We start from the raw sequence: 21,921 nt of genomic DNA, 5'->3' as shown, positions 1-21,921 counted from the left end.
AGACTGACTCCTCCACCCCCCACCCCATATCACCCACTACTATCCTTGCCCAGATCTGGGGCGGTCCTCTCTTTAATCCTTTAGAATTCAGATCCAGAATGTGCCTCCTCCCTAGTACACACTATTCCACTATAGCCCATATGTGTCTGCTAGTATGTCTGACATTTCTCCTCCGTATTTCTCAATCTTCATGATACATATGGTCTCCCGCACTAAACTGATCATTCTCTGGGTGTGTCAGCTGAAATCAGTGCCTAATGGTGCTGGTAGAAACGATTGCCTTTTGTGGACAGAATGTGATGAGGATTTTTGATGAAGCCAGATATAACATGGATAATGGCAGTAAACCTTACTGTAAATGGGTTTGTACTAGATTAAGTGCATAACCCCATTGAAGCAGTCACCTGGGATGATGCTCTGAGGTTCAGGAAACCTGCCTGCAGGTTGTCTCTGTGGCTGGTACTGGTATTCAGAAGTCAGAACCACCGGCATCACCTCTGACAAGTGGGCAGCCTGAGGGCACAGAGGGGGCCACTGGCCCACAGCTTAAAAGCCCCAGCCAGAACAAGGAATTGTTGCCATTTTCATTATTAGCATACTGCATTGCTCTTGGCTCCTTAAATTGCTACTTGCCTTGAATGCTGTCCTGCCCACCTCCTCCAAACCCCAGGATCAGGTTGAAATGTGTGTGTTGTCTTACCCAGAGTACCTTGGAAGAAGATACAAAAGAAAGGACAGGGGCTCTCCAAAGGAAAATCCTTCCCCCTCTCCCCACCCCACCCCACCCCCAAAGCCTTCTCTGGATGGACTTAAGAAACGAAGACATCTGTATCATAAGCCTTTCCAGGGCCGAAGCAGAACTGTCTCCCCTCACTTAACCTTGGCAATCACGAGCCAGCTTTTCATTTTCCCTGCTGCAGTCCAGGAAGGCAGGAATAATCACATGGCCACACAGCTAGCTGTCAGCCCAACTTGGCGAATCACCTTTCCAAACACCTTTGCAATTAGGAGGAGACAGGCAGCTGCTAACTGGGTCAGGCCTGCTCTTCGGACCCTGTCTCTGGGCATCAGAGGCAACTGTGGGGAAGAGCTCCCAGGGCTGCCTCTGTTTCACATGTTTTTCATTCAGTTGCAGTTTAATAAGCCTCTTTCGTTGTCCCCAAAATTGTTGGTGTAAGTTCCAAGGGAATGCTGATGGCTTCCAGCATGTAGGGCGATCGGATCTGTGATCAAGCTGTAATGCTGACTCCTCACAGCCTCCGGCTGTCCAATCATTCACCCCTGCCCACCAGCTCAGAGTACTTGCCGATTCAGCCTTTCTTTCCCCTGAGCTTTCTCTGTTGTTTAGGGGGATGGATTCATGGGGGAGCTAGTATTGTCCCTGTAAGGGTTCAGAGTGCCCCAGCATGCACAGGGAAAAGATCCTTGGGCTGGAAGTCAGGAGACCTAGATTCTAGACCCAGCTCTGCTGCCAGCTAGCTGTGTGACTTGGGCAAGCTATTAACTTCTCTTGCTTTCACACTTTCTCTGAGGTCTCTTCTGGTTTTAATTAAGAGTATATCATTCCAAGTGGGTCTGTAGGCTTTTATCCCTCCAGAACTCTCCCTTCTTCTGTTTGACTACTGTGGTAAATAATTTTATGTCTTGTAGCTTCTGACATTACAGACCCACAAACTCAGCATATGTTCTTTCTCCTGTTATATTCTCCAGTTATGGACCGTATGCCAGAGAGTAAACGGGAGACCAGGCATGACTCAGATTCTGCCTGGACTTTTCAAAAGGCCCGGTGATATCACATTTTTAAAAGCCAGTTGCACCCATGTCTACAAATTCTTCCTTATCCAAATCTAGTAGAAATCACCCAAACTCATGTGTATCTGTTGTTCAGGCAGCCAGACCACATTTGTACCAAAGAAATACGCAGGCCTTGGGGGACCTAGACCTTCTTCGGGGTGACTTCATGCTTCAGGTGGATATCTTTCAGATTAGAAACTAGAATCCCGGGCGCCTGGGTGGCTCAGTGGGTTAAGCCGCTGCCTTCGGCTCAGGTCATGATCTCAGGGTCCTGGGATCGAGTCCCGCATCGGGCTCTCTGCTCAGCAGGGAGCCTGCTTCCCTCTCTCTCGCTGCCTGCCTCTCCGTCTACTTGTGATTTCTCTCTGTCAAATAAATAAATAAAATCTTTAAAAAAAAAAAAAAGAAAGAAAGAAACTAGAATCCCAGCCATCAATCAATGAGCATCATCAAATGAAAGAGACCCAGACTCCAGTACCGATACCTGGTCTACGTGGGGAGGTCAAGACCTGGGCGGGGCTTTGGGGGGTGGGCTGTGTTCTGCTTGCTATGATTTAATTATGATTTTCTGATTCAGGAACGTGGAAGCAACTATGAATGAGCCAGCTCTTAGGACCAACTGTCAAGCATGTGGCTTGTAATCTGCTGTCATCCTCCTTGTCCAAAAAGAGTTCACAGTTTGACAGCTCACCAGCTAGTGAAATATTTGCTTCCTCCACTGCTCTAATTCATACCCTGGGGACCTGATGATCTTGGACAGGGAAAGGGCTCCCCCCAGCTAGGCTCTTTGCTGCTGGTAACTTCCCAGTGGTTTGAGTTACAATGACTCAGCTGCTCTCGTTTTTCTCCCCCTATAGTACAAATGGTGTAGAACCCTCTCCGAGTGAAACAGAATATACTCTCTAATTACTCTGTCAAGAACTAGCATTTGTAATGAGGCATTCCTGCTGGTGGCCTCCAGAGGTCCCTAGTCTATAACCACTAAGTACCACTTTAATGAGCTTTTCCCTAAAAATTGTCAAGAGCTCTCACTGACATCCTTGGATATTATTTTAGTTAACAGTTTATTTAGAGAAAAGGGCCCATCTTCACAGGGCGAAGGATGGGCTCTTGGAATATCAAGAGGCTCAACAGTAGGTGCTCTGCCCCAAGAGAATGGAGGGAACTTGGAAAGAGGAAAAAAAAAAAGGCTAGTTACCAGTTATGATGGAAATGTGAGACTGATGTGAAATGCAGAAAAAGGAATGGTTAATAACGGAGTGTTCCTATTTATCTAATACAAAACAGGTTTTAATCCATTTCTCAGAACATATCTCTGTGACTGCGGAGGGTAGTTCTGTCACAGTTCGAGAGCATCCAGTTTCTTCTGATCTGATTCTGTTTGCACTGAGCAATCTTCTGAGGTGAATTGAATTTCCTTAGTAGATTTTCCCAACTGAGAAGTATAATAACCAGCTGTTATCATTTTAGTTCTTGTAACAGTTACTATTCTTGCTGTAAATTGGCCTGCTGATTTCTGTTCCTTCCCTGGGCAGTTTAGTTAGCAAGAATCCATTCTTCCTGGGCCAGCAAAAAAAAAAAAATCAAATGTCTAGACCAACAAGGCAAAGTTTTTTAAAACCCTAGAACTTCTACAGTCATGCAGATTCTCCAGCTCCCTATCAGCAGTTAACCACGTCTCCTGAACCATCCGCTCAAATAATGTCTTCTGCTTAAGTCTTAAATGTCCAGGCGACATTGATTCCTCCTTCACCCCAACTCCCGTCCTGGGTGCGGGATGAGAAACCTGGCAGCCCTCCTGGGCAGCCGTCCCCCTCAAACTGTAGGCTGTGGACACCAAGACATAGCCTAGCTTGTGGCCGGTACAACTTCCCTCTGCCCTTCTTCACGCAGATCGTCAGCTGTTTCTGTACACCTCCACCCTCAGATTCTAGAAAACACCAATCAACTCTTCGTACTACTAAACCACCTTAGTGGTTATCTTGTAGATCCATTCATATGAATAGGAAAAAAGTAAATCTTTAAAGAGATCAGGTGACTTTATCAGGGTCATACAGCAAGTGGGTGGTGGCACCAGGACCAGAGTGCGGGTCTGGTGACTCCAAGGATTCTCTCTCCTGCACCCCTTTGCCCCCTGCCTGGCTCTAGTATTTGTATGTGCTGACCTCAGGGGCCCTGTGGTGAATATAGGAAGGTGACAGAGGCCAAGTGAAAGGCCAAATGCAGAAGAAAATGACAGGAAAGAACGGAGATTACAGTACTGAAATCAGCAGAGAAGGCACAATGACTCTAATCCAAGTTCCCACTGCTTCTGGATGAATCTAATCTGATACTTAGAACACTTCATTGCTAGGTGATTGATAAGTAAAAATCAATCCTTTTCTTTCCTCCAAGGTTCATCTCACTTAAGAGCATGTCTGTAAGCAATAACATAGTTTATACGTGCCCCTAGATCAGGTTGGAGGACAGAAGGGAGAAAAGGCAATGGAAACGGCCTAGCCCTTGCTGGCTTGTTTTTCATGAGAACCCAATTTGCACATGATTGCCAGTGTTTAACAGTAAATGGCAGATAAAAAGAAAATGGTAAGAGAGGAGAGATTTTCTGTGGAGGTCTGGAAGAAGAAAAACACAAAAGGCTGCAGACACTGAGCTAGTGAGATGGGGCCCCACTGTTACCCCAGGGGGCATGGTTGGAAGAGACAAAGTGGTGGATGGGCAGCCTGTAGGGAGGAGGGGCAAGGAGCTCATCAGTGCAGGTAATTTTCTGGCACCCAGCAGTGGAAGGGTGATGTCCGATGGTACTGCCACAGGCCTCCTCATTCCCCACCTCCCATTGTTTCGCTGCCTACTTATTTCCTTGACTTTTTATTATCATATTCTTTTTTTTTTTTTAAGATTTTATTTATTTACTTGACAGAGATCACGAGTAGGGACTCGATCAGAGGACCCTGAGATGGTGACCTCAGTCGCAGGCAAAGGCTTAACCCACTGAGCCACCCAGGCCCACCCCTTATTATCATATTCTTTCCTGTAGGAGGAAAATGCCAAGATGGAGACTATTATAATATCAGGCATTCTTAGTTTATTGGGTTTTTTTCTAGGCACTCTTCTGGTGATAATTTACTAGGAAAGCCGCCAATGAATACTCTAGACCATTAGATTCCCATCCTTAAATATTATGTGGACTTTCACCTTTTAAATTTTAACTGTGATGGAGGAGCCTGGTTCGGTCAGTGGGTTGAGCCTCAGACTCTTGGTTTTGGCTCAGGTCAGAATTGATACAGGCTAGTGGTGGCGAGCCCCAGTCGGGCTCCCAGGCTCCGTGCTTGGCAGGGAGTCAACTGGAAATTCTCTCTCCCTTTCCATCTCCCTCTGCCCCTTGCCCTACACAGACTCATGCTCTCTCTCTCTCTCTCAAATAAATGGATGAATCTTTTTAAAAAAATTTTTTAAATTTTTACCATGGTAAAAATGTATATTAACATAAAGATGCCAATTAAACCATTTTTAGGTGGACAAGTTATCAGCATTCATTACACTCACTGTTGTACAACCGTCACCACTACTTCCAAACAGAAAATCTGTATCTGCTGACCACTAACTTCCCATTCCCAATACCACCAGCCCCTAGTAACCGCTAATCCACCTTCTGTCTCTATGAAATTAATACCAGCCATTCTTACTTTTTTTTTTTTTAAGATTTTGTTTACTTATTTGACAGAGAGAGAGACAGCAGCAGGGTGAATGGGAGAAGGAGAAGCAGGCTTCCTCACTGAGCAGGGAGCCTGATGTGGGGCTCGATCCCAGGCCCCTTGGGATCATGACCTGAGCCACCCAGGCGCCCTCCCCCCAGGCATTCTTACTTAACTGTATATACCTCCTAAAATGTAGCAGCAGTAGAAAAGAGTGGAACCTGAGGTGAAAAGGAAAGGCTGTTGCGGGTTAAAAACCAAATTCTCATTCTCTTTTTTTTTTTTTTTTTCCAATTTATTTATTTTCAGAAAAACAGTATTCATTATTTTTTCACCACACCCAGTGCTCCATGCAAGCTGTGCCCTCTATAATACCCACCACCTGGTACCCCAACCTCCCACCCCCCCAAATTCTCATTCTCTTAAATATAGTTGAAAACTTATTACAACTGAGTAGTTGTATCCCACGCATTCAGAGAAGGCAGACTGAAAGTCCCTCTGCCATGTGCTAATTCAGCATCTTTCTTCTTGCAGTGACCATGCAGCAGGTGGCCAGGACCGTGGCCAAAGTGGAACTCTCGGACCACGTGTGTGATGTGGTGTTTGCGCTCTTTGACTGCGACGGTGAGTGGGGCCCTCTGGAGTCTGGCGGGAAAATAGAGCCCAACCATCCTTGAAGTGGACACTGTTGATACCGGAGGCTAGCAGAGCACTCCAGTGCACTTGCCTGCGCCTCTTGAGCCTACGCCTTTCCCACAGCAGTAGCTCAGCCCTCAGCGCCGTGACACTGAGAGCTAGAACTCCCGGTCTGAGCTTGTGTTTTCCATTTCTTCTCGTAATTCCAATTTGCCTGTAGGCCTAAATGAATGTATGACCATAAGGTTTTAAAAAGGAAACAATTCAACTCTAGGGGTGATCTTAAAAGGGAAATAAACTCAAATATAAAAGCTCAGAAAAGGAGACAAAAATATTAGATCCAACTTGCTGCTTCATAGACTAGGAGCACGTGATCATCTGTCTAGAAAGAAGGTGGTCCTGATCTTCCCCACACCTTCCAGGGCACATCGCAGTCATTCACATCCCATTTCTGCCTTCCAGCTCGCAGTGGCGTGTCTGCGACCGCTCTGTAGCTTAAACCATGTGAGAGGTCCTGGTTCCCCTGTGGCGTCGGTTCTCAGCTACCTTGCCTGATGCAATACTGCTATTCACCGTGGAGGCTCACACCTTTTCTCAGTGCTTACTAAGAGCCAGGCATTGTGCTAAGCTGCTCAGGTGACCCTCTGAGTAGGAGCCATTTTTCATGACATTTTCCAGATAAGGACGCTGAGACTCGGGTGAGGTCATTTCCCCAGGAGCACACAGATAGTGGTAAGGTAGGAGTAGCACAGCTAAGCTGTGAATCCAAGCTGGCCGCCTCCCTCTATGCTCTGTTCCCTCCCCTGCTTGTTTCCCAGCCAGGATTCACGCTCAGCTTCCTCCAGGAAGTGAAGCTAATGGAATCCCGGAACCAGGTCAGAAGTTCCTGCCTTGGTGAAACCTTCGTTCTGGCCCCGGCATAATAATGAAACACTCTGGCTTTTTCATTCCTCAGCTTGTTTCAGATTGTCTTCATTACTACAGGTTACACTCTCTCCGTGCACGTGACCTAACTTCCCTACTATACTGTGAGCTTTTTTAAGTTTTTACTTCAATTCCAATGAGGCGGGTGTTACATTAGTTTCAAGTGTACCATACAGAGATTCAGCGACTCCATACATCCGCCCCTCGGCCCCGCCCCATGCGCATCACAGCTCCCTCCTTACTCCCCTCACCCGCCTCCCCTCTGGTAACCAGCCACTTGTTCTCTACAGTTGAGAGTCTGTTTCTTGCTTTATTTTTTTTTTCCTTTGGCTTGTTTTGTTTCTTAAATTCCACGTGAGTAAAATCATACAGTATCTGTCTCTCTCTGATTTTGCTCAGCATTAGACTCTCTAGCTCCATCCATGTCATTACAAATGGCAAGATTTCATTCTTTTTATGGCCGAATAATATTCCATTCTGTGTATATGTGTGTGTGTGTGTGTGTGTGGACACAGAATACAATAGCCATATCTTGGCTATTGTAAATAATGCTGCTGTAAATAAATTGTGGGCTTTTTAAGGGTCATTGCAAGTCCTTTATTCCGTTGGACCCCTCCATAGGACCTCGGGTAGTACTTTGCACATAACAGATGTCATTAACTTGAGTTATTGAAGTTATCTAGTTGAACTTGAGTTATTTAAACCTCCCACCTGCACCCACAACCAGGTCTGAGTGGAAGAAAACTGCAGGGTTAGGGCAAGAAGATGGCCTCACCCTCACGTAGGGGTGGGTCATTTTCTAGTGCTGCTCTGTCTACATGATATTCTACTAGTTTCATGTGGGTATTACAGTTAAATTAGCTAAAATTAAAAACAATTTAAAAGTCAGTTCCTTGGTCTCTGTAGCCACATTTTAAGTACTCAGTTGCTGCATGTGACCAGTGGCTGCTGTCTTAAATAGCACAAATAAAAAAATTTCCCTCATCAAAGAAAGTTCTAAGGAACAACACTGCTCTAGAGAGGTTACCGTTCCTCAGATTTTGTTTTTTATCCTAATCACTTCTGGGTGGCTTGAGTTTTTTTCCAAAAACCACAATTTTATAATTTTTGGAGCCAGAGAGCTGGTCTGCAAAGTAAACACAGGAATAAAGGCAAGAAGCCTCACAGCTCCCCTCTTCTCCTAGGAAGGCCTGAGAAATGAAATTTTATTTTCCTACCTTTTTTTTTTAATATTTTTTTTAAGATTTTATTTATTTATTTGACAGACGGAGATCACAAGTAGGCAGAGAGGCAGGCAGAGAGAAGAGGAAGCAGGCTCCCCGCTGAGCAGAGAACCCGATTTGGGGCTCGATCCCAGGACCCTGGGATCATGACCTGAGCCGAAGGCAGAGGCTTTAACCCACTGAGCCACCCAGGTGCCCCTATTTTCCCACCTTTTAGAAGGAGGTTCTGTCCGTATCTACTTGAATCCACCTTTTAAAAAATAATTTAACATCTCTGGGGCTTATTTTCTTAATCTATAGAAAAACGAAGTATATATTAAATTAAAAATCCATTGTTATCTTTACACATTAGATCTTAGGTCAGAATGCCAAAGGACATTGACTTTTCAGACTTGTTGACCTGAGAATTTAGAGTTGCACTCACAGATCACACATGCACACAGATGACAGTTCAGTCATGTATCTGCTTCATAAGTAAGCCATTCACCTTGATCAGCTGTGGCCCTAGGGAAGAAGGAAGCAAATCCCTTGGCAGTCTAAATGACCTCAGATTTTTTTTTTTTTTTAAGATTTTATTTATTTGAGAGAGAGACAGTGAGAAAGAGCATGAGTGAGGAGAAGGTCAGAGGGAGAAGCAGACTCCCCATGGAGCTGGGAGCCTGATGCGGGACTCGATCCCAGGACTCCGGGATCATGACCTGAGCCGAAGGCAGTCGTCCAACCAACTGAGCCACCCAGGCATCCCTGACCTCAGATTTTTTAAGCCTCTCTTTATAAAAATATTAAGAATCTCATTTGGACCTTTTTAAATCCTTTTAATTATATTCTTTTTTTTTTTTTAAGATTTTTAAAATTATTTATTTATTTATTTGAGAGGGAATGTGTGCACAAGTTGGGGGAAGGGCAGAGAAGCAGACCCCCTGCTGAGCAGGGAGCCCTACCAGGACTCCACCACAGGACCCTGGGATCATGACCTGAGGCTGAAGGCAGGCGCTTAACTGACTGAGTCACCCAGGTGCCCCTTTAATCATATTCTTTTTTTTTTTAAGATTTTATTTATTTATTTGACAAACAGATCACAAGTAGGCAGAGAGGCAGGCAGAGAAAGAGAGAGAGAAGGAAGCAGGCTCCCCGTTGAGCAGAGAGCCGGATGCGGGGCTTGATCCCAGGACCCTGAAATCATGACCTGAGCTGAAGGCAGAGGCTTTAACCAACCCACTGAGCCACCCAGGCGCCCCCCTTTTAATTACATTCTTAACAAGCCATATCACTGCTCACTTTTCAGCCAGCCAGGCTACTTTTTAACTCTTCATGTTGAAGTACACACATACAGAAAAGTGCAAATATCATTAAGTATGCAGCTTGCTAAATTTTTAAAAACTGAACACACCTGTGTATGCAGTATTATCCAGAAACATCACATTGGCAGGACCACAGAGGTCCAGAAACAGGACCAGGTGCCGCCTTCCAGCCACTTCCTCTCCCGTGGGCAGTCCCTCTCCTGACTTCCGGTACCATAGGTTAGGTCTCCCTGGGTTTGCTTGTTTGTTTGATCTTGCTGTGAGGTATCTTTGAGGCTGTCCATGTCCCCTTCAGCCAGAAAACATGAGCCAGTGTAGGTTTTCAGGTACTCTGTACAGAAGTACAGAAGTTCTTCTTTCCACTCTCTTCCCAGATCGATCAATCGTTAGTAAAAGTCTGTTTTATGGTTTCCTGTTGTCTTATCACCTCCAGTAATGGCTGCCATTCTTTCAAGCAGACATTTACTCCTGGGCATGTAGTCAATGGGCACCTATCCTCCACTGTTGAAATGGCTACTCTTCCATGTGGCTTGAGAGGTTGACCTTTGGTTAAATGAGATGTTCTCCAAGTTCCTCTCCAGACCTGAGAGTCTGTCACTGAAGAGGATGGAATGCGAGGCCATGAGAAGATGGGCTTAACCCAAAACCAGATTTTAATTTGGGTTTTTACCATGAACCGCCCCCTCCCTCTCTCACCTGGACTATTCCTGACTGACTCCCTACTGCTGTTCTCCAGTCCCATCCCCATATATGCAGCCAGAGGAATCCACCCAAAATGGAAATCTTTAATTCCATCTCACTTACTTGCAGTCCTTTCCTGGTGTTCCACTGCCTAGAAGATAAAGCACAAACCCTTTAGTGAAAATACAAGACCTCTGGGGACCTGTCTCCTGCCCGCCTCTTCCGTTTGCTTCCCCACCTCTGTGTGCACTTCCTGACTACTCAGCAGTTGCCTTGCTCCCTGCCTGTGCCTTTGTTTATGCTACTGCCACTACCTGGAATGCCTCCCCGTCCCACTCCCCTTTACTTGGCCAATTTCTGCTCATCCTTTGGGATTCAACTTCGGAGTCACCTCCAGGAAGCCTTTACGCCTCCATACTGCGCCACCCGCAGCCCGGGTTCGATCTCTTCCTCTGGTCCCACAGAGCATCTTCTCTTTACCCCATGAAGGCATTTCCCGCACTGTTGAAATAATGTATTTGTCTCTCCCACAACCTGGGAGTATCTCAAGGGACAAAGTCCTATTTACCTCTTTATTCTCAATTCCTAGTACAGGACCTGACCTCCGGTATATTCTTGTTCAACTTTTGTCACACACACTAAACTGTCACAGAGTTGTAATCAGAAACATCAAGGAAGGAGCAAACCGTTTGTTTGAATTTGGCTGTGAGAACACACTGGGCTTTGGAACCCACGTTGCGTGAACGATGAAATTTTCTCAGTGTCTTTGTTCCAAGGCCTTCACTTATCCCTCTTGTGTTTGCCTCTTCCTCTAGGCAATGGGGAGCTGAGCAATAAGGAATTTGTTTCCATCATGAAGCAGCGGCTGATGAGAGGCCTTGAGAAGCCCAAAGACATGGGCTTCACCCGCCTCATGCAGGCCATGTGGAAATGTGCACAGGAAACTGCCTGGGACTTCGCTTTGCCTAAACAGTAACGCAAAACTGCAGGAGAGACCTCCTCCTCCACCCAGAGCACCCTGACCCCTGGGACAGAGCCTTGGCACAACCCTTCCGGCTGTTGCTTCTGGAAGTACTGCTCCCTTCCTCTTGGGAATGATCTCAGGATTCAACCAGTCTTCCCTCTCCACCCCCCTTCCCCTGGCTTGGCGTTTCTTCTAGGCTCTGCTTCTGCCCAGTGATCATCCCCACAGGTTCTCAGAAACATGAACAAGTCGTAAAAAGTCGGACTTCTGGCACCTTCCTCAGCACTATGCCTTCAAGCACCCTATGGATAAAGAATGCAGGGAACCATCCACATACCTGCCAACCCTGGCGACCGCTCAGTTCTTTAGTCCTTTTTGCTGTGGATTTACATCGGGAGCATTCCTTGCTCTTCCTCCCGCTGGTGATTTTAAGCCACAGTTGGGCAGATGTCTGAAGGGCAGAAGGAAGACTGTGATAAAGGGTCATGGGGAGGGGCCAGGCAGCCTGAGCTGGCGGGAAGCCTGGGCCAGGGAAACGATCCATGTAGGTCCCCAGGGTGGATGTGAGGCCTGCTCTGGGCAAGTGATATGCGCAGTGGGAATGGAGCAGGGTTTGGAATTTCGAGCAGCTGCTTCACGGCTCTGAGGCTCCCTGAGAGAACTCCGCCAGTACTCGGTGCCTGACGAGCAGCAGTGATTGAGGCCGTATTCCCTGCAAGTGCCATTTCCCTCTAGGAATGCATCTCTGAAGCCGAGGCCTGGCTCACCGCTGGTCTGCCCGCTGTCTTAAACACTTGTAAAATATCACTTTAATTATAATAGTTTGCAGTAAACTCCCCCCCAACCCACCCAAGGCTCTTACATCTTTTGTTTTAGGATCCTCTGGGGTACTTCTCTTTTCATTTCTCCACTGGGTTTGAGATCCTGCTAGCAGCAGACGTGTTTTCTTTCTACCAGTGTCTGGTTCTTTCTATTGAAGGGCAACTGTGGACACAAAGGTGAGGGCGTTAGGAGGTGAGCGGTCGCGCTGTTGCCACACAGTCTGGGTAGCGTTTTATCTTGGGCCAGGTGCATGTTCCTTGATAACTCAGACCCCACGAGTAGGAACAAAGATGGGGCGGGAGAGTATATGAGCATCCCCCGGTGTGGTGGACCTCCATGTAAGAGGCCCAGCACCAGTGTGTTATATGGACTTCACTCTCACGAACGCCGGTGGCCTTGAACAAGCAAGCAATTTCCCATCTGTTTCCTAACTCTAAAATGCCAGGGTTGAGCTTTAATGGACTCTCAGATTTCCTCCAGGTCCAAAAGCCCCTCGTTCACTTCTCTTCCAGAATGCCTGCAGCTTCCAGAGCCTCCCAGTGATGCTCCCTGGCTTCGGAGCATCTCCAGTCCAGTGTAATAACCTCCACACCGAAACTCCAGTGCTTCCTGCGAGGCCTGCAAGTTGGCAGGGAGGGTTTATCTGCCAAATAAGAGCAGAGGCCTGGGTCTGTGCCCCTGTGACAGTATCAACCCCAGCATTTTCTCCAGAGCAAGCTAAGAGCCTCATTTCCAACATCCTTTCTGGGAGCAGATTCAATTCTCTCTCAAAGGAGTTTGCCACTCACCCACCTCGTCTACCCTCCGCTCTTTCTCTCCGTTTTGGGGACTGGAATTCCTGGCACCCAAGTGTAGCCTTTGCCTTGCTCATTGCTCCGGAGCTGAGGCATCAGCAAAATGTGAGCTTGTCTTAAATTGGTCCCAGGATCTCCAAATCACTGTTCTCCACAATCCTGGTTTCTCCAGCCTGAAAGAAAAATCCCATTCACAGCCTTCATGGGGCAGTCGTTTCCCTGCAAGAAGAGATCTGCTGATTGGCCTGGGTTCACTGAAGCTGAAAGGCAGAGCACGGTAGGGGAGGGTAAAGATCTTCCCTACATCTTGAAACCCAGCGTCAAGGGCCCTCGCCCATCACAGGTACACAGAATTCCAACCGAGCTCCTTTAGCTACCAGGAGTGGCCAAGGCAGCACCGGGGGGTCCAGGTGCTCAAGAAGTCAGGATGGCCATACTTTGGCACAATTGGGTTAAAGGTGCAGGTGAGAGGTACCAGCTAAGTCACCCAGAGGAGGCCAGGGTCCCCCAAAGGAGTCCTTGAGCAAGGTGGCATGGGAGCGGGCTTGAGAGGGTTCTACGAGGCAGCATTTGGGATAAGCTGGGAGCACCGGGGAACACAAAAGGCTGATAACGTCCTTCTCTGTTCATTCAGATTGTTGCTCTGCCTGCATAGAATAATCTCTCCCCTCTTCCTTCAAGCCTCCACTTCAGCTGTCCCCTGCTTGAGAGGCCCACCTGGGCCATCTTCCTGACAAGACAAGTTGCCCCTCCTCTGCCTCCCAAGGCTCACGGGCGCCCCCCAACAACACTGCTGTCTGTAATCGATGTAATGTTTGTGAGATCGTCACCCCCGCAAAGTTCAGACCCAGAGCAGTGACATGGTCAAAGAAACGGTCCACCACCAAAAGCTGATGTTAGAATAACTCTTGAACAATGTAAAAGCAGTATCAGCAATGCCTCCGTAAATTGCTCCCACCTACCCACAGCCTGTTTGCTGCTGTTTTTCATTTCTTTAAAAAACAAAGAACAAAACACGAAGAATTGTCCAGCTCTAGCCCTTAGACTTCAGGGAAGGAAAGAAACTGAGTGGGGGACCCAGGCTGCTGTGCTTCCTTGCGGGCCTGGGCTCAGCATCATCCACAAGCACAAGCAGAGAGAATACGGAGAGAGAATTACTAAGGAAAATGGGCTTAAGGACATGTGTACTCTTCCAAAATTATCATATTAATAGCTTTTAGTGCCCCACCTAATTTCAGCTCTGGCTGAAGCATATGCACTTGAAATGAATTGGAGGCTAAGGAAGGAGAAGTCCAGACCGGGGCTGCTACCAGATAGGAAGGAAGGGACAGCAGCCTGGGAGCCAGCAGCCAGGTCCTCCAGCTGGAGCATCCTCTCCAAGCGTTAGCGAGGCCCAAGCCAGATTATGTGCCGCCAAGAGGCTTATAGAAGGAAGGACAGACCTGAGGCAAGAGTTCAGCTTTCAGGCTTCAAATGCCACCTGCTGGCAAGAAGGCTTAGCACAGGGAGTCTGGTCTGGAGCCGGTGAGGGGAGGCTCCCTGAATCCAGCCTCGCCCCAGCCCTACTCCTGAGAGTAGGCCCCCCCAGGGACCAGGGTGGCACGGTGGGGGGCGCGATGAACAGCCAGAGGTGGACCCTAACCATGAAGAGAAACGGTATGGATAGGACTATAATTGAGAAGCGGAAAGGAGCAATGCTTGGGGATTGTTCCTGTGGCTCTGGAAAAGGAATTTTTACCAGCAAATGAGAGGGTGTGAGTTACTCTGTTCACTCCACAACTCTTTACTGCTCACCTGCTATGTGCCAGGCACTGAGCAAGGTCTTCAAGGAGTTTGTGTTCTAGAGAAAGGAAACAACAAGGTTAAGTACATGCTGGTGTGAGAGCACTTAGAACAGCAGAAGGGCCACCCAGTCCAGATTTGGGAGCTCAAGTCAGGTTTGCAGAGGAAATGATTTATTTTTAAGGTTAAAAAAAAAAAAAAGTCACTAAGGTCTGTGAGTTGAGAAGGCGCTAACAACCAGGGATGGGGGTGGGGCCCGGGGGGACAAGCAGAGGCCACTGTGCTTACAAAGATTCAAAGGCCAAAAAAGCATGTTTCTGGGAACTGAGTTCTAAGAAGTATCCAGGACAGATTGGGGAGTGATTTTGTGGCCTAAGAATGAATTAATATGGCAATCACACACACACACACACACACACACACACAATTAAAAATGCATTTGAGGATTATAGAACACACATAGGTTATAGAAAAAAATTATGATGGAAGTTTTCTTTTCTTTTATTTTATTTGAAAGAAAGCAAAAAAGATTGGGGAGAGGAGGAGGAGAGGGAGAAGGAGGCTCCCTGCTCAGCATGGGAACTCAATCCCAGGACCCTGGAATCACGACCTGAGCCAAAGGCAGGCGCCCAACTGACTGAGCCATCCAGGCACCCCATGATGGAAATTCTAAAATGCTTAGAACTGAATATGATAATGAAAATACTAAATATTAAGACTTGTGAGACACAGCTAAAGGGAAACTTAATTTCCATACTTAGAGATGATAGGCTGACAGTAACCTAAACATCTGCCTCAAGAAGTTGGGAAAAGGGTGCCTGGGTGGCTCAATTGGTTAAGCCTCTGCTTTCAGTTCAGGTCATGATTCCAGGGTCCTGGGATCGAGCCATGTGTCGAGCTCCCTGCTCAATGGAGAGCCTGCTTCTCCCTCTCCTGCTCCCCCTACTCTCTCTCTCTCTCAAATAAATACATAAAATCTTTTAACAAATAAATGAAAATTTTAGAAGTTCAAAAATTTTAAAAGAAGTTGGAAAAAAAAATCACCCAAAGAAATAAAAAGAGCAAAAATTTTTAAAAATTAGATAATTTAAAATGTATATAACTAGATACTACAGAAGTTTAAAAACAATATTAGGAGCAATTTTATGCCAATAAATTTGAAACAAATAATTTCCTAGAAAATATAACACAAGAAAAAATTTAAAATCCAAATAGGCTATAATGAAGTGAACCAGTAGTTTAAAAATCCACTTACGACAAAAAATACCAAACCCAGATGGCTTTATGAGAGGAAAAAATAGAACCAGATCCTATAGGACCCTTAAAGCCCCATTAAGGAGTTAGGACTTTATCTTAATTATAATTAGGAGCCACTGAAAGATTTTAAGCCGGAAGATGACGTAATGATGCTTTGCATTTTTGAATGATGACTTTGCATGCAAAGCCACAGATGGATTGGAGTGGGATCCAGGTTGGAGACTGCTATAATAATCCAGTTAGCAGATGCTGGGAGCCTGGATTAGGGCAATGGCTGCAGAGCTGGAGTCGCTAACAGAATTGGGAGATTTCTACGTCAGGCCGGGGGGTCATTTAAGTTGGAGGATGATGAGGGAGAGGGAATAATTAAGGATGACACCCAGATTTCTGTTTAGGTACCGGAGTGTATGGTAGTGCTCCTCTGTGGAAATGGGAAACAGAACCAGGTGTGGCTGGAGGAAGAGGAGGCTTCTTTGACATGCTCAAGTGCCTAAGACATCCTGGTAGAAATGTCTGATGGGTGCTCAGGTATATGAATCTGGGCGCCTGGGTGGTGCAGTCAGTTAAGCATTGACTCTTGGTTTCGGCTCAGCTCATGATCTCAGGGTCGTGAGATTGAGCACCGCATCCGGTCAGTGCTCAGCCGGGAATCTACTTGAAGATTCTCTCCATCTGCCCCTCCCCCCACTCACGTGCTTGCTCGCTCTCACTTGTTCTCGCTCTCTCTCAAATAAATAAATCTTTAAAAAAAAAAAAAAAGAATATATGAAACATTAACTTAAAAAAAAGGAATCTGGACCCAGGAAGGGGATCTAGGGTGGAGATATGGTGTAGGAATCTATCCTAAAAACCTGGGTTCTCCCAGGTTCAAGGCCAACTAATCACAAACATATAAAGTCTGACTTGTCTTTCCAGCTATAAAATACTAACACCAGCTCCATGTCTTCCCCAGGGGAAATCAGGAGTGAAGATCATTCAAGTGAAAGGACTTTGAATCAAAGAACCCGTGCTTGTGGGTTACCTATGAGGACAGGTTTGGTAGAAAAGGCTGCCCGGAGTGCTTGGGTGGCTCAGTGGGTTAAGCCTCTGCCTTCGACTCAGGTCATGATCTCGGGTCTGGGGATTGAGTCCCGAATCAGGCTCTCTGCTCAGCAGGGAGCCTGCTTCCCCCCACTTTGCCTGCCTCTCTGCCTACTTGTGATCTTTCTCTGTCAAGTAAAAAAAGTAAAATTTTTAAAAGAAAGAGAGAGAGAAAGAAAGAAATGAAAAAAAGAAAGGAAGGAAGAAAGGGCTGCGTGTGCTCTGTGCTGTCCTCCAGTCTCCAGCCCCGCCTAGGTGTCAAGACCTCCTTTTTCTCTAGGGGAAGTGAGAAGGCAAAAGACTACAGCAGAGAGCCAAAGATGTGATGGGGAAATATTTATGCATTCATTCAACAATTTGTTGAAAATCAAATTGAATATTCAATCACCTGTCAGTCATTCACACACAGGTGAATTTCCACTATCTTCGGTGTGAGGTTTAGGTTTTCTTCTTTCTTTCCCCTTATGTGAACATTCATATGGTTCCAAGATCAACCCTAACATTAAAAGGTGTACAGGGGTGCCTGGGTGGCTCGGTCAGTTGAGCATTCCACTCTTGGTTTCAACTTGGGTCATGGTCTCAGGGTCGTGGGATCGGGCCATGCATCGGGTGTTAAGCTCAGCGCAGAGTCTGCTTGTCCCTCTCCCTCTTTTCTTCCCCTCCTCTATCTCTCACACAGATAGATAGGTAGATAAAATCTTTAAAAACAAAAAAGGCATAGTTGGAAAGCCTCCCAGCCATTCCCACAGCTGCACAGTATTCCATTGTAAACCATGGTTTAATCAATAAGAGTAGTTTCTCAGGGAAAGATTTTGGAGGCTGGAGCTCTCTGAAGGGCTTGGTGGGTCACATTTGGAGGCAACAAGGGACACTGGGGAACCAGAGAGCAAAAGAGCAAAGGACAGGGAGTGGGGGATACTCCACTGACTCGGCAATTCCTCCTGAAGTTTTAGGCAGGAATTTAGCCCCTTGGCTAGTTCAGGGAAACTCTGAATAAAATGTTTAGAGAGAGAAAAACCTGTCTCTAGGATTCACTTACTATTCATTTGTATGAGCCCATAGTAGGTATCAGGCCCTGTGCTCAGGCCATGGGGAACATAAGGGCAAAATCTCCATCTTGATTTTCCTGGAGACAGGTGTGCCAGCGGTGGGGGGCAGTGAAGGTGAGGGCCCATTGAGAGGCCGGACTGACGGAGAAGGAGGTCCCTTCCCAGCCTCAGATCTTGCCTCAGATGTCATCGAGGATCCTACACACGCAACTAGCAACTTCCCCTCCCGAGCCTTGTCTGTTGTACTTGCCACACTGTGCTCTCGTTAATATCGAGCTCCCCATTAGACTGTGAGCTCCCCGAGGTCGGGCGCTGTCCTTCAGTCATGGTGCATTCTGAATCCCTTAAATTCTGGACAGTGCCGGGTTTCCCATATACACATCTGGCTGTTAATTCTACTTTGGGGCACCTGGGTGGCTCAGTCATTAAACATCGGCCTTCAGGGCGCCTGGGTGGCTCAGTGGGTTAAGCCACTGCCTTCGGCTCAAGTCATGATCTCAGGGTCCTGGGATCGAGTCCCGCATCGGGCTCTCTGCTCAGCAGGGAGCCTGCTTCCTCCTCTCTCTCTCTGCCTGCCTCTCTGCCTACTTGTGATCTCTCTCTGTCAAATAAATAAATAAAATCTTTAAAAAAAAAAAACAAAAAACACATCGGTCTTCGGCTCAGGTCATGATCCCAAGGTCCTAGGATGGAGCCCCACACTGCGCTCCCTGCTCAAGGGAAAGCCTGCTTCTCCCTCTCCCTCTCCTCCCTGCTTGTGTTCCCTCTCTGTCAAATAAATAAATAAAATATTTTAAAAAATTAATTCTACCTTTTCACAGAGATGGAGGTGAAGCAGCCTGGAAGAGCAGGTTAGCTTGGCCAGATGGGAAAGATAACTTAGGAGGACGGGCAGATAGATAGGACTGGGGAGAACTGTCTTAGTAGAGATGGGGAGGGGATGATAGGAGATTAAAGCATGGTTAAGGTCGGACTGAATTCTTGGTGTCCGCAGAGGAGAGAAATATGGAGGCTGGTGGTCATCCACCACAAAGACGGTGTCCGCTCTAGAAGCAAAATGGGGAGACGCTGAGAGTCATTTGCAGATTGATTTCCCCTGTGTCTTCTCCTGGGTATCTGTGGAGGCAATTAAGGACTTTCCACCCCCCGCCCCGACTCTTTTTGAGCCTTATCCTCCCACAAATACCGGGATCCCAGCTAGTCAGGAGAGACAGTTCCAATTTTTCCCTCAGATCAAAATCGTGACATCTTGGCTTCAAGAACTATCAAGGAGAAACTGTAATTCCAATCTGGCAAACCAGTTCCATTTTTAAACAAAATCGATAGACCAAGGACCATAATGCTTAACTTGAACTGAGCAGGAGTGTGGCTCCCTTCCTGGCCTTTGGACTGAGAAGGACCCATAGAAAGTCAAATTGCCTCAAGACAAAAAACAATACACCCAGTTTGAGATCTAGAAGAAAGGTAAGGCTTAATAACATGGAGGCTAGTCGGATCAGCATTGAGGTGCAGTTTATAATCCTTCTGAAACAACAAAGGCTTCCTGAATTGAAACAATTCCGAACCCCAGCTCAGCTGCAGAGAGGAAGGAAGGAGAGGAATGCAGAAGAGTCCTACCACATACACAGGCTCAGCCTGTCTCTCCAGAGCCTTACTGCTCCAGACTCTGCCAACCAGGCCAAATTACCGACTACAGACTCAAAATTTAAGTAAGGTTTTGTCATTTGTATGTGTTGCCGGAAAGGAGAAGACGACTCACCAGCCAGTAGCTGGGCGATCATTCCTTAACACAATGAAACTGCAGGCCTCTTTTTCCACAAGTGCCCTCTTCACAAAGTGAAGGACCTGCGGTCAGCCAGAGAAGAGGGGCTACTCAGGAAATGGAAGAGGAGACTTCAGGATACTTAGCCGAAGAGGGGAAGATGGGAAGATGGGCGTGGTGGTCCTAGATCAACACACCTCACAAAGGCCATCTGCGAGGGGTCCTAGTGTTTATCCACTAACATATGTTAGGGACCTGTCAATCTGTGGAGGCCTTCTCTCCAAGGGTAGGTCTGTCTTCCGAAGGAGGGGCTGATTTCTTGCCCCCAGGCTATTCTCTCGCAGGCCAGCTGGCAGTCCTAAGGGTTTGCCCTTAGGAAGGGAACTGAGGGGATGGAAAAGAAAGCTGGATGTGAAGAGATTTCCAAGGAATGAGCATGTGGAGCCAAGGATGCCCTGCTTCTTATGACACAGAGAGAATAAAACCTACTTGTAAAGAATGTCCTTATGTTCTCACTTCCAAATTTATCTGCTGCCCTGCGTGTACCTAGCACACAGCCTTCCCTCCCAAAGGCCAAAGAGGCATCCACACAGCTGTCTAAGGCCATTCCCTCATGGGTGCCCCAGATCCCCCACCGACTGCTGTAATTGTCTCCCCTCTCCTCTGCATCACCAACATTTCTTGACCACTTACATGATTCCTATCCCAGATTTAAAAAAAAAAAAACTTCTCCACGTTCTTCTCCACCACCAGTCCACTTCCTCCTCACCCTCAGTCTCCCGAATTCATTCCTAGCAGGTTTTCACCTTTACCATCTGCTGACAGCAACCTTGTCAAGGTCACCACTGACCTCCACATGGTCACATCCAGGGGTTGTTTCTCAGTCATCCTGCTGCTTGGCCTCCCCACAGGGTTTGCCAAAGTTGGACCTCGCCCTCCCTCTTGAAACATTTGCTTCACTGGACTTCTGAGAACTCACTTTCTTACTTACAAGCTGCTTCTTCATTCTCCTTTCCTGGTTCCTCCTCCTTTCCCAGACCTGTAAATAAGCGAGCCACAGGACTAATAATAATAATAATCAGACTAATATTCTTTCCTATCTACCCTCTCTTCCTCGATGCATCCAGGGCCAGAACTGTAAATACCATTTACCTGCCCTTGTCCATTTGTCCCATAGCTTTAATACCATCTGTTATCTTCTAAAATTGTATTTTCATCCCCATCTTCTCCCCTAAACCCTACAAATATGCAGCTTCCTACTTGACATCTTCACTTGACTCTAAAAGGCATCAAAAACTTAACACACTCTAAATCAAACATCTAATATCCCCTCTACCAAATTGCTCCTCTCCAACTTCCCCAGTTTCTCCAGTTTCAGTAAAGGCAGCCTTTGTTCTCACACTGACCAGTCCAAAACCCTGAAATCTATTCTCAACTCCCCTCTTCCTCACATCCCACATCCAATCCACTGGCAAACTCATTTGATTTGTGTCTTCAAAATACATCTAGAATTTGACTACTTCCCACCACCTCCACCATTGCCCTGCTCCGAGTTACCAGTAATTCTCACCTGGATTACGGTAGTAGCCTCTTACCAAATCCTGCAGGAAAGTCCAGTAGAAGGACGAGAAGTGACCAGTGGAGTTGGCAATGTGGATAACCTTGAGAAGATTGCTTTCACTGGAGTGGCAGGCTTGAAAGAAAGCCTGATAGAACGGATTCCACTCTGCAGTGTAAATCTACATGCTCCTCGTTGATCCTGTAATAACTCACCAAGAAAATTTCCCTGTCAGAGCCTTTGCAAACTCTTCCTTCTGCCTGGACCATCGTCCCTCCAGAGAGTCGTATCTGGAGTACCTACTCTTTCTCCTGAATTCAGATTCGTTAAAATGCCAGCTTCTCAGAGAGTTTTCTGATCAGCCTATTTAAAATATCACCCACTGGGGCGCCTGGATGGCTCAGTGGGTTAAGCCTCTGCCTTCCACTCAGGTCATGATCTCAGGGTGCTGGGATCGATCCCCCTATGGAGCCCCGCATCCAGCCTGAATGGGGCTCTCTGCTCAGCGGGGAGCCTGTTTCTCCCTCTCCGCCTACTTGTGATCTGTCAAATAAATAAAATCTTTAAAAATAAAATAAAATATCACCTACCACTGTCTATTT

The 21,921-nt window shown here is 46.8% G+C and overlaps 1 protein-coding gene and 1 long non-coding RNA gene across 5 annotated transcripts in view; one reads left to right on the top strand and one right to left on the bottom strand.

Annotated features, from left to right (window-relative positions):
- Nucleotides 1-12,063, top strand: part of MICU1 (mitochondrial calcium uptake 1) — a 237,576-nt gene extending 225,513 nt beyond the window's left edge. For all 3 annotated transcript variants that reach the window (XM_044239745.1, XM_044239744.1, XM_044239746.1), the window contains 2 exons: nucleotides 6,021-6,110; nucleotides 11,067-12,063. In XM_044239745.1, coding sequence (XP_044095680.1) covers nucleotides 6,021-6,110; nucleotides 11,067-11,227 — 251 coding nt within the window. In that variant the 3' untranslated portion in view covers nucleotides 11,228-12,063. The remainder of the gene's footprint in view (nucleotides 1-6,020; nucleotides 6,111-11,066) is intronic.
- Nucleotides 11,589-21,732, bottom strand: LOC122900780. 2 transcript variants are annotated; one of them, XR_006383309.1, is made up of 6 exons: nucleotides 21,332-21,732; nucleotides 20,741-20,800; nucleotides 14,626-14,671; nucleotides 12,830-13,004; nucleotides 12,078-12,199; nucleotides 11,589-11,666 (listed from the first exon to the last, which is right to left on the bottom strand). It is a non-coding gene; the product is annotated as an uncharacterized LOC122900780 (long non-coding RNA). The 2 variants fall into 2 exon arrangements; XR_006383308.1 differs by having other exon boundaries at nucleotides 20,753-20,800.
- Between the last annotated feature and the right edge of the window lie 189 nt (nucleotides 21,733-21,921).

The sequence above is a fragment of the Neovison vison genome, chromosome 2 (genome assembly GCF_020171115.1).
Source record: "Neovison vison isolate M4711 chromosome 2, ASM_NN_V1, whole genome shotgun sequence".
NCBI classification, from domain to species: Eukaryota; Metazoa; Chordata; class Mammalia; order Carnivora; family Mustelidae; genus Neogale; species Neogale vison.
Note: the sequence above shows the minus strand (reverse complement) of the source record. Positions and strands in the feature narration are given on the sequence as shown.